The sequence below is a fragment of the Euprymna scolopes genome, chromosome 19, assembly GCF_053919585.1.
Source record: "Euprymna scolopes isolate OS-2025 chromosome 19, ASM5391958v1, whole genome shotgun sequence".
NCBI lineage: Eukaryota > Metazoa > Mollusca > Cephalopoda > Sepiida > Sepiolidae > Euprymna > Euprymna scolopes.
Window position 1 is genome coordinate 11,308,098 of NC_136500.1, and position 21,434 is coordinate 11,329,531.

The window sequence follows — 21,434 nt, forward strand, 5'->3', positions numbered from 1 at the left end:
CAAGTTCTTGATTAGCCGTTCCATATAAGTTAACAAATTTACCGAATTGATTACTATATTGTCCAATTTCTACTGTACACTCTTTAACCCTTATCCTCGAGTGGCCTCTTGGCCTTGATAATGTGGTGATTGCCTGTGCAAAAAAAAAAAAAAAATAGAATTGGCAGCATTTTATAAAATATATATAAAAAAAAATCTTATGAAAGAGTAAACTGACCTAGAATTAGTTTTAATTGGCAGGTTTCATATCCCGACGTTGCACGAGAAAATTGAGGAAACCAAGTATCACAACTTCTTGAAGTAAATTAATAAAAAAATGACTTTTTTAATCCAAAATGCTAAAACTTTATTCATGATATTAAAAATATCCATGCATAGAACTACTTGTATGCGTTATATAAAAATGGAAATAATTATTGAATGAGAAAACAAAGGAAATAATTAAGATATATATATATATATATATATATATATATACTAGCAAAAGTACCCATCATTGACTGGGTTCAAAAACAACCTACAGAAAATGGACTTTGATTATGAAAGTAGAGATAGCTTCGAATTTGGGGGTATCAAAACCAAAGCAAAATATGATGAAAGTAAAAATAAAATAGATAAACCCCATAATTTATAATACCATACCTGTTCACACTGAAACACTTATCACAATATTCTGTGGATATATATTAACTTTGTGACATATTTCCATTCTATGGAGGTCATGCGCGAACAAACACCCCATAATTTTAATATAACATATTTCTTCAAACTGAAAGATAATTATCAAAGTATACTTACGCAGATAAATATGAAAAGTCTTTATTAAAGTTTGTGCCTATTTCCATTCTATGGAGGCCAGGCGCGAACGCAGACCCCACAATTATACCATCCCTATTTAAGCTAAAACATACTTATCAAAGTATTATTATGTACATCTATATCAAAAACACTTGTAAACGTTTTTTTTAATTTTTTATTTCCATAATATTTGGACCAGGCGCGAACGTAGACCCCACAATTTTAATGAATCATCATTATGCCAGATCAAACATACCCATTCATGTGTCTTGATACATCTTCTATCATTATATGTGATCAGTTTTCTATAATAGTCAACCATATAGGAGCCTATTCGTGACCAGACACACACACAGACGTTCAGCTTTATATTATATATATGTTGTTTGTTTTGGTTTTAGCGATAAGTTTTTTGAATGAATTCAATTATTTACAAAAGTGCATTTTTACCTAAATGCGAGTTGGGAATAATTTTCCCTTTAACCAACTTGGTACCCCCACATGGGGTCCCAATTTCGAATCTCGCTAGATTCAGCCACTCTGATGAGTCGTAGACAACGAAACACATGTCAGTGGATAATTATATTTTAAAAATAATATATATATATATATATATATATATATATCTATCAGCAGGCCACCCAGCGTTGCCCAGTTACAAAAGACGCATAAACATTATATTTTAATTCATGCAACATTCTTATTTATTACAAACAGAAATACTGTAGGTATTTAAAGAAATGTTAAATTCATTTAACAAAAATGAAGTTAAAAAAAGAAAAGCGGAAAGAAACTGAGACATGTGATGTGAGTATTATATTTTTTCTAAACAGTTCACTTCTTGTATGCGTTGTCTAGTGCCATATTCTGCAGATATGGTATAATCATGTTGACACACTGGTTCCTGTCAGATCACCGAAGTTAAGCAACAATGAGCTTGGCCAGTACTGGATGAGTGACCATTGGGGACTTCCAGGTGCTGTATGTGCTCTCCGTTTATCTCAGCGTTGTTTCTAGTCATTCTGGACTTCTTCTTGCCACTGGACTCAAGCAATCATATATCTGTACGTGATGTTGCCAAGCTAATCAAAAACCTTGATTCCAGTAAAGCAACAGGCCCTGATGGTATTCCAATTATAGTACTCAAAAAACTTCAACCTGAACTAGCGCCCATACTTACAAAACTGTTTAAACGTTGTCTTAAAGAGAGTAGCTTCCCATCACTCTGGAAAATCTCATCAGTATGCCCTGTATTTAAGAATTCAGGTGATTGCTCATCCCCCTCTCAGTATAGACCAATAAGTCTCCTGTGTGTCATGAGTAAGTCGCTGGAATCTGTGTTAAATACAGAAGTAATCAACCATCTAAACAAAAATAACCTTCTTAGTGGCACACAATATGGTTTCCGTTCTGCTAGATCTACAGCAGATGTGCTTACATAGAATTAGCAAATCTCTCGATGGAGGCAACCTTTCTAGGGCAATTGCTCTTGACATATCTTAGGTCTTTGATAGGGTATGGCATAAAGGTTTACTTCACAAGATCTCTAGCTATGGTATAGCTGGAAATGTCTTCTCAATTATTAAATCATTTCTTTCTGATAGGTTCATAAGAGTAATAGTTGAGGGGCGAAAACCAGAAGCTCACAGTATTAATGCTGGTCAGGGGTCCATCCTGAGCCCAACTCTATTCCTGATCTATATTAATGATCTTCCAAATCACATCTTTACATCATTTGTAGACATTTATGCTGATGACACTACCATTTATGGTAGCACATCTAAGACAGTAAATGACCATGTTCTCTCCGATTCTCTCTCCTCTGATCTTGAGCATGTGGTACAATGGGGAAAGGAGTGGCTGGTTACTTTTAATGCATCTAAAACCAAGCTTCTGTGTTTACATCATCAACACTGATCCACATCTGGCATCAATTGAAATGAATGGCTCCTGTCTTCAGGAGGCCTCAAGTTTTGACAAGCTTTTGGGCTTGACCTTTACTCCTGATCTTAAATAGAACATGTACATCAAATCTGTTGCCAAGGCCGCTGGAAAAATGGTGGGATCTTTCTATCGATCCAGTAGATATCTCACTGCTGATGCAATTCTCTATCTATATAAGAGCCAGGTACGTCCAAGGATGGAATACTGTTGCCACATCTGGGCAAGAGCTGCTAGAAAGGACTTGTCCTGTCTTGATAGAGTTCAAAATAGACTTCGTAGCCTCGTAGGAGATGTCCTTTTCTCTTCGCTGCAACCTCTATCTTACAGAAGAGATGTTGCGAGTTTGTCTCTGATGTATCGTTATTTTCATGGAAAGTGTTCGACTGAGCTTCAGTCTATGGTCCCCCCCCCTCGCCAACCTTTCACAAGAAACACTCGTCTAGCTCAAAACACTATCAATAATTCCCCCCACTCTTTATCTGTGCCTAAACCTAAACATAGATTCCATGAACAAAGCTTCTTTCTTAGAACTGCACGCCTGTGGAACTGTCTTCCGTTTTCCTGCTTTCCGGCTGACTACAATATGGTTGTCTTAAAGTCTAATGTAAACAAGTTCTTGATTAGCCGTTCCATATAAGTTAACAAATTTACCGAATTGATTACTATATTGTCCAATTTCTACTGTACACTCTTTAACCCTTATCCTCGAGTGGCCTCTTGGCCTTGATAATGTGGTGATTGCCTGTGCAAAAAAAAAAAAAAATAGAATTGGCAGCATTTTATAAAATATATATAAAAAAGAATCTTATGAAAGAGTAAACTGACCTAGAATTAGTTTTAATTGGCAGGTTTCATATCCCGACGTTGCACGAGAAAATTGAGGAAACCAAGTATCACAACTTCTTGAAGTAAATTAATAAAAAAATGACTTTTTTAATCCAAAATGCTAAAACTTTATTCATGATATTAAAAATATCCATGCATAGAACTACTTGTATGCGTTATATAAAAATGGAAATAATTATTGAATGAGAAAACAAAGGAAATAATTAAGATATATATATATATATATATATATATATATATACTAGCAAAAGTACCCATCATTGACTGGGTTCAAAAACAACCTACAGAAAATGGACTTTGATTATGAAAGTAGAGATAGCTTCGAATTTGGGGGTATCAAAACCAAAGCAAAATATGATGAAAGTAAAAATAAAATAGATAAACCCCATAATTTATAATACCATACCTGTTCACACTGAAACACTTATCACAATATTCTGTGGATATATATTAACTTTGTGACATATTTCCATTCTATGGAGGTCATGCGCGAACAAACACCCCATAATTTTAATATAACATATTTCTTCAAACTGAAAGATAATTATCAAAGTATACTTACGCAGATAAATATGAAAAGTCTTTATTAAAGTTTGTGCCTATTTCCATTCTATGGAGGCCAGGCGCGAACGCAGACCCCACAATTATACCATCCCTATTTAAGCTAAAACATACTTATCAAAGTATTATTATGTACATCTATATCAAAAACACTTGTAAACGTTTTTTTTAATTTTTTATTTCCATAATATTTGGACCAGGCGCGAACGTAGACCCCACAATTTTAATGAATCATCATTATGCCAGATCAAACATACCCATTCATGTGTCTTGATACATCTTCTATCATTATATGTGATCAGTTTTCTATAATAGTCAACCATATAGGAGCCTATTCGTGACCAGACACACACACAGACGTTCAGCTTTATATTATATATATGTTGTTTGTTTTGGTTTTAGCGATAAGTTTTTTGAATGAATTCAATTATTTACAAAAGTGCATTTTTACCTAAATGCGAGTTGGGAATAATTTTCCCTTTAACCAACTTGGTACCCCCACATGGGGTCCCAATTTCGAATCTCGCTAGATTCAGCCACTCTGATGAGTCGTAGACAACGAAACACATGTCAGTGGATAATTATATTTTAAAAATAATATATATATATATATATATATCTATCAGCAGGCCACCCAGCGTTGCCCAGTTACAAAAGACGCATAAACATTATATTTTAATTCATGCAACATTCTTATTTATTACAAACAGAAATACTGTAGGTATTTAAAGAAATGTTAAATTCATTTAACAAAAATGAAGTTAAAAAAAGAAAAGCGGAAAGAAACTGAGACATGTGATGTGAGTATTATATTTTTTCTAAACAGTTCACTTCTTGTATGCGTTGTCTAGTGCCATATTCTGCAGATATGGTATAATCATGTTGACACACTGGTTCCTGTCAGATCACCGAAGTTAAGCAACAATGAGCTTGGCCAGTACTGGATGAGTGACCATTGGGGACTTCCAGGTGCTGTATGTGCTCTCCGTTTATCTCAGCGTTGTTTCTAGTCATTCTGGACTTCTTCTTGCCACTGGACTCATGCAATGCCGATTCAGGAGAACCGTGGTTGGAGATTGTGCAACCTTTGCCACATTATACACACACAATTATACACACAGGTGGCCCTACACAGCGGAGGAGTTTGGTAGAGTTTTCAAAGGTCAAATCGTTGAACTTTGATCCCTCGATTGCCAAATTTCTGGCCAAAAACTGATTAAAAAGATTTTCCCAAATCTCAATACCCCTTATGCCAAATCTCGAGTCTGTAGACCGAAAATTGACAGAGTTATTTGGTAGGAAAATGTACACAGACAGACACACACAGAGACATTTTCACTTTTATAGATATATAGATATACTAGCATGGGTGGCCGGCGTTGCCCGGGTGTTTGGAGGTGTATGCTGAGCAAAAAAAAAAAAGGTCAATTTTTTAAACTTTGACCTCTATTATAACCCCTTAAAATTTATTGTTTTGGGCTCAAATGAAGTTATTGAGTCAGATCCATGTCCAAGGAACCTATATCTAAAGTTTCAAGTGTTTAGACCTCAAATTATCGGAGGAGTTTGGTAGAGTTCTCAAAAGTCAAATCGTTGAACTTTGACCCCTCAACAGCGAAATTTCTGGCTGAAAACCCGATCAAAAAGATTTTCCCAAATCTCAGTACCCTGTATATCAAATTTCGAGTCTGTAGACTAAAAATTGACAGAGTTATTGCGTAGGGAAACGTGCACACACAGACACGTTCACTTTTATAGATATATAGATAGATATACAGATTTAGTCACCAGATAAAATAATCTTCTTACAAACTATAAACATCATGAAATATAAATCCTTCAAGAGGAATTTATATTAGTGTAGTTCCCTAGAATCAAGGCAACTAATTGTATGTCTCATTGACTCGGAGCAAAGTGTAGTATTTGTTCTGATACTACATTTTATCTTTTCAATCCTCAGTCAGTTAAGGAGTACTCTTTCTAAACTGAGGTAATTTTTATTTTTGTTCTCATCTAAAGTACCCCTTTAAAGGGAACTGAATGTTTCCGTCATTAAAAACCGACCTTGTATCTAACTCTGCCCTCATGGGGAAGCACATAAATAGAGACTACATTTACTAAAAGTTAGTGCCTTTGTTAGAGATGCGTATTATCCTCATCTTTAATGTTTACATCGTTCTTCCTCCGCCAAGCCATCACTTTATAGTTTAACAAGCTTAAGACATCAAAGAGAAATTAATTTAACACTGATAAAAAGATGCCATCGTCCGCGAAAAAGTGAAGCCAGACGAGTACTCTTTCTCTTTTTTTTTGACACACTTAGACATACTTCAATCAGACAGGTTTCTCTTTTGTTGGCGCATAGAGGGGGGGGGGGATACTTATGCAGACAAAAATTCAAGAAATAATCAGATAAGAAATCCGGGAAGGAAAAATGAATATCAGCAAAGAGTAAAATAATCTTTTTTAGTGATTTTCTTAACATGTTGAGCAAAACTTTAAACTGGGCGAAAGAAGCGAGAGTTTATTGTAACTGAAACTATGAAACATTTTCAAAAGTGACAAAAAAGATATATTTGCATAATATCATGCTCTGGTGGTTTTCTTACACTTCATTGCCGCAGATGATTAAAAAATCCAGTAAACCATGAAACTTTAAAAAAAAATTTTTTTAATGTTTTGGGAAAAATAAAAAAATAAAAAAAAGGTGATTTAGAAAAAAAAAAATTAAAAAGAGATTTGATGCAATGAAAAAATAGACAAAAAAAGAAAAGAAATGCTCATGATGAAAATTATTTAATCTTTTCATTTCAACTTCAAGAACATCGCACCTGCTAAAGACTCAAAGGAAACAATCAAGAAAAAGTTTAGTTGGCCCAAAGCATGTTTTATTTTGGTTCTTTCGAAAAAAGTCGTTAACAAATATTGACTAATCCCACCTGTCTCCGCCCCCATGTTTACCCTCACATGGTTTAAAAAGAACTGCGAAGGTGAGATCAGTCAATCAAGATTTCATAAAGGGAATAGCAAACCATTACACAACTTTATCACCTGTGCATATTTTTTAAATATTTGCTTCGGAAACAAAACAGCGATGAAACACTATAATTTTGTTGGCATCAATTAACAATTTATTCAAAATAGAACTGATGGGGTTATTGTTTTTTTTGGGGGGGGGAGTATTTTTTTCTAAATTATAGCAAAGAGATTATTTTCAATACCTTATTTGAACATAGTTTAACATAATTTTCGTTTATCTGATCAGATGTCATGAGAAATGACCTTAAAGTGGTGATGCCACAATTTTGGAAATTTGGCAAGTTCCACTCTGACCCGGAAGAGTGGTAGTACCTGTCAGGATCCCATCTTTCAGTGAAATAAAATGTATTCTTAGCAGAATACTAAACTGTATTGGATACCCTTTAGCAAGGTATTTGTCTCTATCTTCCCCAAAATACATTGCTCCAAGCCATTTCTACACTTTCTCTGCCTACCCTACTTTTCAACTCGATAAACGATATAAGCTCTCTACCTCAAACTATTCAAGTTATAATATAAAATTAAATCTACTGGTGAGACACCAAATTGGGATTTGGGGAAGTGTGGTGTAATCCTTCCATGTTCACTCTGATCCAGAAGGGTGGTAATATCTGCCAGGGGACAATCTAGGAGTTAAATAGAATTTATCAATTCCAGACTATTTATTCATAAAATATATAAGACTACAAAATGGAAATTCTTGTGGATGGCTCTGCTCTTGATGAGAAATCGACTTAAAACCTCTTGGTCTTTCTTTCTGATCAAACCTTATATATCAAATCCATTCCTTTTCTGATCAAACCTTATATATCAAATCCATTACTTTTCTGATCAAACCTTATATATCAAATCCATTGCTTTTCTGATAAAACCTTGTATATCAAATCCATTGCTTTTCTGATAAAACCTTGTATATCAAATCCATTACTTTTCTGATCAAACCTTATATATCAAATCCATTGCTTTTCTGATCAAACCTTGTATATCAAATCCATTGCTTTTCTGATAAAACCTTGTATATCAAATCCATTGCTTTTCTGATCAAACCTTATATATCAAATCCATTGCTTTTCTGATCAAACCTTATATATTAAATCCATTGTTTTTCTGATCAAACCTTATATATCAAATTCATTGCTTTTCTGATCAAACCTTATATATTAAATCCATTGCTTTTCTGATCAAACCTTATATATCAAATCCATTCCTTTTCTGATCAAACCTTGTATATCAAATCCATTCCTTTTCTGATCAAACCTTATATATCAAATCCATTGCTTTTCTGATCAAACCTTATATATCAAATACATTGCTTTTCTGATCAAACCTTATATATCAAATCCATTACTTTTCTGATCAAACCTTATATATTAAATCCATTGCTTTTCTGATCAAACCTTATATATTAAATCCATTTCTTATCTGATTCTCATTAAATCGGTTCTCTCTTTCACTCTAAAACATTTCTTCCATCTTCGTATTTGTAGAAAACTAATATCAGACCATGTATGGAATTCTGTTGTCATATTTGGGCTGGTGAATCTCTGCCTCATTTGAGGGTTCTTGGTGAAAAACAAAAACCTATCTGTAATATTGAGAAGAAAGAGTGGGGTCAATCACCCCACTCTTTCTTCTTAACTGCGCCTCTCTCTTATAGACGTGATGTTGTTAGTCTTTTCTATAAATACTATTATAGCATGTTTTCTTTTGTTATTTTAATACCTCATTCTAATACTGCTTCCTATTCCAGTAGCTTCTTTCCAATAACTGAAGGCATGTTGAACTCTGTTTTCCTCCTACCGATTTTTTTTTCTTTTTTTGCAAGGTGGTCACCACTTATCAAGGCCCAGAAGCCATTCGGGGATAAGGGTTATTGCATGTACAGTATGTTAGTGTTGAGATTTTATAAAGTGTCTTACTTAAGGGGAGGTTCATCAGGAATTTGTTTATGTTGAACTTGAAGACATCCAGATTGTAGTCAGGTGGGAAACAGGCAGACGAAATAGAGTTCCACAGGCGTATACTTCTAAGAAAGAAGCTTTGTTCATGGAATCTACGCTTGCTTATGAATGTTGATAAGACATTTATTTTCCATTTTTCTAAAAATGTTAATCCAAACATATTGTTAACAATTAGCTGTACCTACTTGGCATTACTCGGAATCAATTTATCGATTACCTTAGTCTTTTCAAAACTAAGGCCAATAAGCATCTCCTGTTTTTGCAATAATCATCTTTTGTTCATTTTCGTGGCTTACATCACATGGCTCTACGCCTTATCTGGAGAGATCTCCATAAAAGTCAGCCATTTTAATCTTTTGTTAATAGCTCCACGACCGTAAGGAATTTGGAAGTATTTAAACTGTTGAAAAAAATGTCATTTCTTGCTTTAAAATTCTTAGCAAATTCTCATGAACTGATTCAAAGTTTTAAAGCATTTTACATCCAATAATTTTATAATCAGAGATTCAAGTAAAATTAGCTCAACAAAATAATACTTTGATAAAAAATGTAATGCATAAAATTTTTCACTTGTATCCATTACATTTTGATAATAAAATGTAATGTATAAAATGTTTCAATTGTATCCATTACATTTTGATAAAAAAATGTAATGTATAAAATGTTTCAATTGTATCCATTACATTTTGATAAAAAATGTAATGTATAAAATGTTTCAATTGTATCCATTACATTTTGATAATAAAATGTAATGTATAAAATGTTTCAATTGTATCCATTACATTTTGATAATAAAATGTAATGTATAAAATGTTTCAATTGTATCCATTACATTTTGATAAAAAATGTAATGCATAAAATTTTTCAATTGTATCCATTACATTTTGATAAAAAATGTAATGTATAAAATGTTTCAATTGTATCCATTACATTTTGATAATAAAATGTAATGTATAAAATGTTTCAATTGTATCCATTACATTTTGATAATAAAATGTAATGTATAAAATGTTTCAATTGTATACATTACATTTTGATAAAAAATATAATGTATAAAATGTTTCAATTGTATCCATTACATTTTGATAATAAAATGTAATGTATAAAATGTTTCAATTGTATACATTACATTTTGATAATAAAATGTAATGTATGAAATGTTTCAATTGTATCCATTACATTTTGATAATAAAATGTAATGTATAAAATGTTTCAATTGTATCCATTACATTTTGATAAAAAATATAATGTATAAAATGTTTCAATTGTATCCATTACATTTTGATAATAAAATGTAATGTATAAAATGTTTCAATTGTATCCATTACATTTTGATAATAAAATGTAATGTATGAAATGTTTCAATTGTATCCATTACATTTTGATAATAAAATGTAATGTATGAAATGTTTCAATTGTATCCATTACATTTTGATAATAAAATGTAATGTATAAAATGTTTCAATTGTATCCATTACATTTTGATAAAAAATGTAATGTATAAAATGTTTCAATTGTATCCATTACATTTTGATAATAAAATGTAATGTATAAAATATTTCAATTGTATCCATTACATTTTGATAATAAAATGTAATGTATAAAATGTTTCAATTGTATCCATTACATTTTGATAATAAAATGTAATGTATAAAATGTTTCAATTGTATCCATTACATTTTGATAATAAAATGTAATGTTTGAAATGTTTCAATTGTATCCATTACATTTTGATAAAAAATATAATGTATAAAATGTTTCAATTGTATCCATTACATTTTGATAAAAAATGTAATGTATAAAATGTTTCAATTGTATACATTACATTTTGATAATAAAATATAATGTATAAAATGTTTCAATTGTATCCATTACATTTTGATAATAAAATGTAATGTATAAAATGTTTCAATTGTATACATTACATTTTGATAATAAAATGTAATGTATAAAATTTTTCAATTGTATCCATTACATTTTGATAAAAAATGTAATGTATAAAATGTTTCAATTGTATACATTACATTTTGATGATAAAATGTAATGTATAAAATGTTTCAATTTTATACATTACATTTTGATAATAAAATGTAATGTATAAAATGTTTCAATTGTATCCATTACATTTTGATAATAAAATGTAATGTATTAAATGTTTCAATTGTATCCATTACATTTTGATAATAAAATGTAATGTATAAAATGTTTCACTTGTATACATTACATTTTGATAATAAAATATAATGTATAAAATTTTTCAATTGTATACATTACATTTTTATAATAAAATGTAATGTATAAAATTTTTCACTTGTATACATTACATTTTGATAAAAAATGTGCAGGGTTAAATTTGATTGAATATTGTTGAAAATTCTAGGAGCACTAGAAGCAGAGTTATGACCAAGAAAAGTTGACAAAGGATATTGTAAAATTTCTCATTAAGTTTGTCCAACAAAAAAAAATTGGGCAGAATGTATTAGTTGCTGCTGTTGCCTACAGATTATTTCATGCTTCTTGCCCCACTGCAATGCTTAAATACCACCCTGTACTGCGGTTGAACAGACCACATCTGTGATGATATACATTCACATTAGACACTCTGCATAATCACACCAGTATTTTCTCAGAGATGTACCAGCAATCTACTTTCGCATTATGTTCTACAGTCCTAGACGCATTACCTCAGAATTGTGTGAATGAACATGTATCATTGTCACATTTTAGAGTTCTGTATTGTTTAACTAAGATGATATTTCTAAGTTTTACGCATTTCCTAATTAGCTTAGTAATTGTTAACGGTTTTATAACCATGGATTAGTAAAGGAAAAAAAAATTTTATAGTCGATGCATATCTTCCACTGACTCAACATATTTTTACATTCTTGTCTACATAAATTTTTTTCCAACCATGTTTGTTGCGTTGATGAAACTGTATAAATAAAATTGATCTCAACTGACAAAGTTTTATTTTTTTTTTCAATTAATCCATTTTTTTCTTTAAATCAGGACAAGCTGTAGGATGGATATCAATGCAACAACCCTTTCATGATAAACAGGATCACTTTACAGATTTTGATTTTTATACTAGTGGAGGACATCCAGTTTTTCCCGGTCGTAAAATACACTTAAATATATTTTAATTCATGCAGATTTTGTATTTATTATTACAGAGCAAATTCTCTATTGAATATTATATTGTACCTAATATATATATATATATATATATATATATATATATATATAGTGCTGATTTCAAAATTAAAAAAAATGACTTTGGTGCCATCAGCTAAAACCAAAACATTTAGCGCTCCAGCTGCGTTCCCTACCATTTTAATTACTTCCAGATAAATAAGATTTCAAAATAAACCACTTGAATGAATTTACACATGCACAAAAGTAACAGAAAATTCATCAGTCTTTAAAAACTTTTGCAGTTTATAAACATCTCCAGTGATTTATATTTATGTACTAGCGTACCCATGTTGTCAAAATTGATGGCATACAATTTCTACTGCTTCTGTTTACTGAATAATTATCCTGTTAACACACCAGTTCTCATTAGATCGCTGAAGTTAAGCAACATTGAGCTTGACCAGTATCAGATGGGTGACCATTTGGGAATATCAAGCACTGTATGTAGGAGAAAATGGACACTTCCAGAAGCTTCTGCATCCCACCTGGCTTCCAACAGTCTCGACCCTGTCCGGCCGCTGGATTAGGCTGATTGGGACGAGAGTGAAATTGGCTCTACATAAACCAGCTTCACTTTAAACAAATTCTCAGCGCGTTATCGATCACCTCTAGGATAATCAGATGGTTGTTGTTCAAACAGATGAACAACTAATTACCATGTAATTGCTAAGATGAAATAATGTTATTGATAAATCATGTACTCTCAATCTTTCACATCGAGAAAAGTTAAGAAATAAAATAAGTTTAAGAAAAGAAATCTGTTTAAACAATTACATCCCTTATTATTTGCAGCATTCAATTGAAGAGAAAAAATTTTCAATAAAAACAAAAGTACTCTTGCATCTTTTTTAACTGAATTTTCATACATGCCCACTTGGGCTCCATCGGCACCTGACATAAACTGCCCGAATATGCAGTGTCAAATAATTTTTTTTTTTTATGATTAAAAACTAAATTGGGGGGGGGGTAGAGTTAGTTATTCCAATCGTTAACAGTATGTTCTGATCCAATCTCACATTCTTCAGGTTGTTTTAGTGATCATGTCATATGACTACAGATAAATGATGAGTATTTCTGACTTGTTCCAGCGTGTGTAATAATTTGTCCAGCATAGTTAGATTCATTGTTGTGTGCTCCATTCTTTTGACTGATTAAAATTAGAAACTAAATTTTTTTTATCCAATTTTATAGAAGTCGTCTGCTTGTTTTTTTTTATTGGCTAATCACATTTGTTGTTGCTTTCTGATTGGCTGATCAACTTAATCAGTGCTTAGCATATTCTGGCAGTTTTGCATCAGTTTCTGGTTGAGCCCTAGCAAATATTTACAAAAATCCAATTCATAAGGTGTATCAGTACCGAAACAAAAACTTTCAAGCAAATTCAAATCCTCTGAAAATTTATAGAGGTGTGTTTTATTATTTGGGCACACTTTACGTCAGCAAATGTTGTTCCAACTTACTACAATTTTCTATAAAACTAATGCATTCAATACTAATGCATTCAAAACTAATGCCTTCTATTATTTTAACATTTTTTGGACTACTATTCTCATCTTCACTGTTATTCTCATAATGTTTTGGTCAATGTTTTTTTTTTTTTTTTTTTTTATTACATTTTCACCCCAAACAAGGCAAATTGCCACTTTGGTGTAGGGGGCTACTATCAGGGGCAACAACTACTGGGGTACTATGTAGGGATTTGGGCAGCAAGGTGTCGGTTCACGTTACACTTGAACTTCTGCACGTCAGTACTGTTGGGGAAGCAGGGACCTGGAATGGAATTCCAGAGTCTTGCGGTTCTGGGGAAGAAACTATTGGAGTAAAAAGATCTTTTACACCTAGGGATCTCTACAGTGTGGGGGTGGGATCTAGTAGCCTGTCGGGTTTGTCGAGGGTGCTCGCGTCGTGGGGGCACAAGTGATTGCAGTTCATCAGAGCATTCACCACTAAAATACTTGTAGAAAAGGCAGAGGGATGCAACATTTCGTCGATGGGACAGAGGCTGAAGCTTAGATGCCAGTTCAGGGCCTATCAGGTTTGCGACTCTCTTTTGAACCTTGTCAAGGAGCGAGAGACTAGTAGCAGATGCACCAGCCCAGATGTGGCAGCAATACTCCATACATGGGCGAATGGTGGCCTTATAGAGGTACAGGATACTTTCGGGTGTTAGTAGTTTTCTAGCACGGTAGAGAGAGCCTACCTTTCTTGCAGCGGCCCTGGCAATGCCTTCAATGTAATTGTTCCAACTCATGTTTCCTGTGAACGTTAGGCCAAGGAGTTTGAAAGATGGACTCTCAGATAAAGAGTCGTTGGCCATTGCTATGGGTGGTAGAGAGCGTTTCTTGTAATTATTGAATGAAACTAGTTTAGTCTTGGCAGCATTGAACGCGACCAACCACTTTTGTCCCCATTCCACTACAGATTGGAGGTCTTCCTCTAGTGTTTCTGCCATTTCTTTAGAAATGTGTTCATTCGTCTTCCTGTCGTGTCTGCCATAGAGTGTAGTGTCATCAGCATATATACCCATCTCAGAGGCAATGTTGTCGGGGAGGTCATTTATGAATATCAGGAACAATAGAGGTCCAAGGATAGAACCCTGGGGCACTCCCGCATTTATATCATATTGTTTAGATGTGCGACCGTCGAGGACTACCTGGATTTTTCTCTTATCTAAGAAGGATTTAATTATGTTAAGTATTCTACCAGTGATACCGTATGATCTGATTTTACTGAGGAGACCCTCATGCCATACCCTGTCAAAAGCCTTAGATATATCTAGAGCTACCGCTCTGCCTTCCCCCGCTTTGTCCAGTGAATGGTATATACGTTCAGAGATCACAGTGAGGATGTCTGCTGTGGAACGGGCTTGTCTAAATCCATATTGTTTGTCAGTCAGTAGTTTAGCATCTGTAAGATGATGGACTAGAGCATGGTTAATTATGATCTCAAATATTTTGGCAAAAAGTGGGAGGAGGCTAATGGGGCGATAATTTGATGGGTCTGTCCTTTCGCCAGAATTCTTGAATACTGGTACAACAGAAGCAGTTTTCCAACAGCCCGGAAAGCAAGCTTCATTAAGACATTTGTTGTAGAGTTTGGAGAAAACTGGAGCTACTTCGGCTGAGCACTTTTTTAATAGCACAGCTGGGATAAGATCGGGTCCACATGCTTTTGAGGTGTCAAGGTTTTTTATGATAGCATGCACCTGAGCAAGGGTGGTTTTCAGATCGTCTAGTGTGGCGTCTGTCCGCATAGGAAAGTCAGGTAGGGGGTGGTTGGAAGGGTCCAGTGTGGAGTTTGAGGCAAACCGACTGGCAAGCATGTAAGCTTCTTTCCCAAAACTGCCTGTGGAACACTGTTTCGCTGGTCTGCTTCCTGGCTGAATACAACATGGCAACCTTTAAATCCAATGTAAACAAGTTCTTGTGCCATCCCCATAAATAATCAAATTCTACCCAATTTACACCATTAACGATTACTACACTACAACCTTACATTCATTAACCCTTATCCTCTAGTGGCCTTCAGGCCTTGATAAATATTGACTCCTAGATAAAAAAGAAAAACTCTAACCTTGTTCAGATGTATCGTGTCCAGTTCGAGAATCTTTCTGTTGAAATCGTAAATTTGCACAGAATTTCAAACAGAATTCTACTCCAGACAAGTAGCATGCTCTCGTTTTATCAGCCATCGTCTATACATGGGAGTCTTGATTCACAATAGTATTCTTAGTATCACCTGCACTGAGGATTGAAACTTCAACCCGACAGAAGAGTATCATATAGAACTAAATTTTACTTAGTACTTCATTCATTATGCCATGATCTTCTTGATGTTGAAAGTTCAATGTTCATTGCAGCTGATATAATAATATAATTGCAAATCACTTAAAACTTCTACTTAGTCATGGCTGATGGAAAGAAAGTACTCTATTACCATAAATTAAATAAAGGGTTACATTTGGAATTCCTTGCAGATTACCAAGTGCAACAGAAATATTCGAGAGTTCAATAAGGCATACCTAAGGAAGGCTGGAGGTTACATTGGATGAAACATTGTGAAAATAATACTTAAGATGAGAAGAGTAGCTTAAATAATCCAAATTATCAATCCATCAGTTGTATTTATCTCCCTTGGATTCACATGCAAAAAACTTTTAATATATGTAACAGAGACAAAGCTGTTGTTGCTGATGATGAAGAAACACAAATGAAGCCTTCATTAGGCAGAAAAAAAAATGTTACAATTGCATTGGAATTAGAATGAAAACATTTTCTGAAAAAGAAAATATTTCTTACTTTATCTTCATTGATGCCAAGATTCATTAGTTGTTGTGTTAACACTGCTGGTTTTGCAAGGTGATATGCAGCCTGGAAAAGAAAGGAAAATGTGGTCTTAGATGTGTTTTCAACTTTATAAATGAAACAATTTGTTTAATTTTTAGAGCTGTGTGCTATTGTTGATTTTAAACATTTTTCTTCAAAATTACTGGTTAATAATTTTCATAGCAAAATCTTTTACAATTAATTTGAACTCAGTTGTCCGTTTCTTGTTTGCATGTATAACAGAAAGCTGTATTAATACTACTGCTACTTATGTTGTGTACTGGGTCATATTTGAGATGATGGCAGACATATTTAACGATGATGAGAGAAAGACATTTATATATCAGTTCTGGGGATGCTTGGGACTTGAGATATATACTGACTGGTGCTGTACACAAGTTCTTAACACAGAGGAGGGGAGATACATAATCTTGTAAGGGTTACACAATGTTCATTACAGATAATGATAATTACAATTACCTCTTGAGTGTTGAAAGATGACACATAACAGTTACAAAAACACAATTGATGGTTCTTTATTCATTGGACTGGTCGAATGCTGATAACGTCAGGAATTCAAATTTGAGATCTACATAGTTTAATGTTCTTCCTTTCACTTCCAAAGGGTCAGCTGACCACTGACTGACTCCTGACTGACTCTCAACTCTCTCCCTGACTGACTCCTGACTGCCTCTCAAATTCAAACCCATCGAACTATATGGAGAACTGTCCTTTGTCTATGACGTTAGAAGTGTGTTTTTCAAACGTGACTAATTCACATGGCTAGAAATGTTTGTCCATAACACACTTCTGCAAACAAAGAATCCTCTCCTAACCTATTTTTTAACCGTATATTTTTAATTTGTATTGTTCATTCTTGAACTGTTCATTGCTTGATATATATTGAAACTTTTGCTTGATATATATTGAAACTTTTGCTTTATATGTATTGAAACTTTTGCTTGATATATATTGAAACTTTTGCTTGATATATATTGAAACTTTTGCTTGATATATATATTGAAACTTTTGCTTTATATGTATTGAAAGTTTTGCTTGAAATACAAATGCTATGAAAAAATAAACTAGTTAAATAATTTTTATTTTTAAATTACAATAAGTAAAATTTATATGAAATTCAAATTTTAGAAATTTTAGCTGCAGCTCATTGCATATCTTGAAGGTTGTGAAATAGAAGTTGGATGATTGTGAAAATAGTAGACAGCAGACAAGGTCATAGTAGGCGTTCTGACTATGCCTGCACAAGGAAATTTGTCAAGAAGCTAACAAGAGAGATAGGTGTTGATGTAGCAAATATGATAAAAATGCTAACCAAGTACCTTTACTTCTCATGCAAGAGTCACAAAGGCTTATTGCTAAGAGAATCACCTTACAAAAACCAACCAACTTCTCAAAAAGGCCAAATGCCCAGTCGAGTCAAGAATTCTCTGATTTTTCTCTGGACAAGTTACACAATGCATGGAACAATAGGTGGCTAGCCTACAATTCACACAAAGTTCCATCAAGCAGAAGTGGTTTTCTACTGAAATAGCAATACACATGGCTGATAAAATACTTTGGATAATCACAGATTTCAAGGGGTTTCTGCTAAAATAGTCATATTTTACAAACCAGAGCACTTTATGTCTTCAAAATACCACCGTTTTGTTTGGAAATGAATATACTTTCAAATGAATTAGTAAATAATAATGTACACTATATATTTTTTTAGAGTTTTAAGTAAATAAAATGATAAAAATATGAACATCATAAAACAGCGTTTTCAGTAAGATTTTGTAACGACACCCCCTGATTTGTAAATACTCGTACCACGTTTCTGTTAAGAATTTTTTCATAAAATTTGGAAATTAGCCACAAGAGATGTCATTTTTAATAGTTTCGAGTGTCCGAAGTTCATTTCACCACTCGTTTTTGTTGTTGTGTTAAAAAAAGATTTCAAAAGGACGAGTATGGAAAATTTTGAAAAAACTTTTCTTCGGACACCCACTATCAAATAAAACACTCTTTTTACTATGTTTTTACATTAAAAAAATAATTGGACAGTTTTTTTCTCTAGTGGTACATAGCAATTTAAAAACATGATATCCGAAAAAAAAAATCATTATAAATTTGAATCTAGACTGATGTAGTATTAGTAATAGCAGCAGCAGCGATAGCATGGCGTAAACAGACGTTTTTGGTTTTTTTTTTGTTGATTTCCAGATCGATTTTTTTTATCTAATTGAAAATCTGGTTATAAAAAAAATTTCTTACATGTTTAGTTAGAGCTATTTGGTTATCAGCCGTATAAATATTTTAAAAAATTGGGTAGTAGTCAAATTTTAAAATATTTGAACAACCTAAGATGTGAAATACGATTGTTTTGATTCACGTGTACGAGCAGTACACACTTCTAATTTTCGTCTTTTAAAAAGTGTTTTAAGGGGATTATTATCAAATAAAAACTAAAAAAAAATCATATTTAAATATCTGTAGGATGTGCTCAGTTAAGAAATAAAAGCAGTAGAAAAAGACATGAAATGTAATTAAAAATCAAAATAATAAAATTAATTCAAAATTTTTTACCAATTTGTCAGCTTTAGCAAAAAGTTGGGGTTTTTTTTTTAATATTTGAATAGGTGGGACAAAAAATACTTGATATTTTTCCAAGCATCATGCTTTCTGTTAGAATGACATCACTTTTTTAAAATAACATTTATTTTTGTCTGTTTGTTGTGATTCTTGTAAAGTTTCACAATGGGTATCAAACACCCTCTTAAAAACAAAAAAAAAACTCGCTTAATCCTATGTCTAATCCTAGGTACGAGACGCAAGTCTCATCCTAAAACCTTTAGCCTTAACAATAAGTACAAGTAGCTAAGCTTCCTCTGTAAGCTTATATAAGTGAAAAAAAAGCATAAAAAACGTTTAAAGAAAATTGCACATGATTAATCTCCCATAAAAAAATAAATTGGTCAACTGTCCTAAAATGCTAGGATCGTCTTGAAATGGTGAATTATTTTACTTTTATGTGAAACCAACCACCACTCTAAATTCTAAAATTGTTTTTGTTTTGTTTCTATCAAGTCTTCAGGATGTTCACACATAATTTTCCTTAGCCCTATCATTAACCCAAAGTCAGAGTGGCAACCTCCCCACCTTCTCAGAATTGCACAAAGACCCTCTTAAAAACTACACATAATCGCCTTTTAGAAAACAAACAAACAAAAACGCCCAGGATTTATCTATCATAGGAAAAGGAGGGGAGGGTAACTACCCTAAAACACTGGAATGATTTAAAATGGTAAATCATTTTACATTAAATTCTAAAATAATTTTTATCTTTTATTAAAGTTTTTCAAGTTGTTCACATGCAATTGTCTATAAAAGTAGAATCACATATTTTGGAGTCGTGGTGAGATGGGGAGGGGTAACAGAAGGTATTAATCTACAATAATACCAAAGAAATATTGCAATATATTCATTTTTAACCAGTCCTAGATTTCGATTTCAGTTTTTTTACATAAAATGCATTACAATTCAGCTTTGAGTTCTCTAACTTCTTTTCTTTTAATGGATACATACCATTTTTAAGCAAGCGCAGCATATTTATGTGCATTTACTGCAGATTATTTGGAAACTATTCATTTCTGGAGATTTTCAGTACCATATTCGGATTCCTTGCACAAAAATACATTTATATGGTAAATTTCATTGCTTAGTCTTGTGTTTTAACAAAGATATAGCATTTTTACTGAAAAAGTAGTGCAAAAAATGTGACAAAACGTATATGGTCTTAAAGAGGGGAAAATATCCAAACGTGCAAGGTTATAAAAATAGTCATAACTTCTTAATTTTAATTGGATTTTAAAAATTTTAAATGATTCTTTCTTAGCTTATCAAGCTCTTTCTATGTACAGGGTGTTCAAAATTTACCGTTACAAGATTCTTTTATTTTCTATATTTAATAAATTATCTATATTTTGTATGTTTTTCAGGTGTATAAATCTAAGTTATAACTGAAACTTTAGTTTTGATCAGAATGCCACAGGATTTACAAAAAAGAACTGCTATTGTAGAACTATTAAAATCTGGGAAGACAGCACCTGACATAGCAAAGACCTTAAATATCAACAGAATGTTGGTCTGGCGGACACTTAAACGGTTCAAATCGACTGGTGACATTGTTAATCAACCTGGTCATGGTTGGCCTCATTCTGCCAGGACCCCAAAACTGGTAAAATCCACAAGAGGAACCCAAGAAAATCCCTCAGAAATCTCGCTAAAGAGGGTAAAATGTCAATCGGAACGATGTCTACGATTCTACTGATCTCCAAACATCTGCGTACAAACACAAGAAGAAGCAACTGTTATACGCAAGTTCTATTGAGAAACGTGCGCAAAGAGCTGAGCTCATCTTATTCCGCATCACTGCTCGCACGCTTCCTAACTTGGTTTTCAGTGACAAAAAGAAATTCAACGTCCAATAGCAGGTTAACAAGGTGCCGCCTCAGTGATGGTCTGGGCAGCGGTAACAGAGGCGGGAAGAAGTCCCCTCATTTTTGTAGATGATGGCATCAAATTGAACCAGGAAAATTATTGCACATCCATTCTTGAGTCTGCATTGTTGCCCTGGCCGCAAAAGCATTTCAAAAACAAGCGTTGGTCATTCCAGCAAGACTTTGCACCTGCTCATAGAGCGAAAAAGACGCAGGAATGGCTGACAGAGAATGTGCATGCTTTCATCTCGAAGGAAGAATGGCCT

General features: G+C 33.0%; 1 protein-coding gene across 1 annotated transcript in view; it reads right to left on the minus strand.

The window, feature by feature from the left end:
* LOC145303408 (COMM domain-containing protein 10-like) overlaps window positions 1–21,434 on the minus strand; it is a 110,514-nt gene that overhangs the window by 54,350 nt on the left and 34,730 nt on the right. The window contains exon 4 of the mRNA XM_080144729.1: window positions 16,643–16,714. Within this exon, the coding sequence (XP_080000855.1) occupies window positions 16,643–16,714 (72 nt within the window). The remainder of the gene's footprint in view (window positions 1–16,642; window positions 16,715–21,434) is intronic.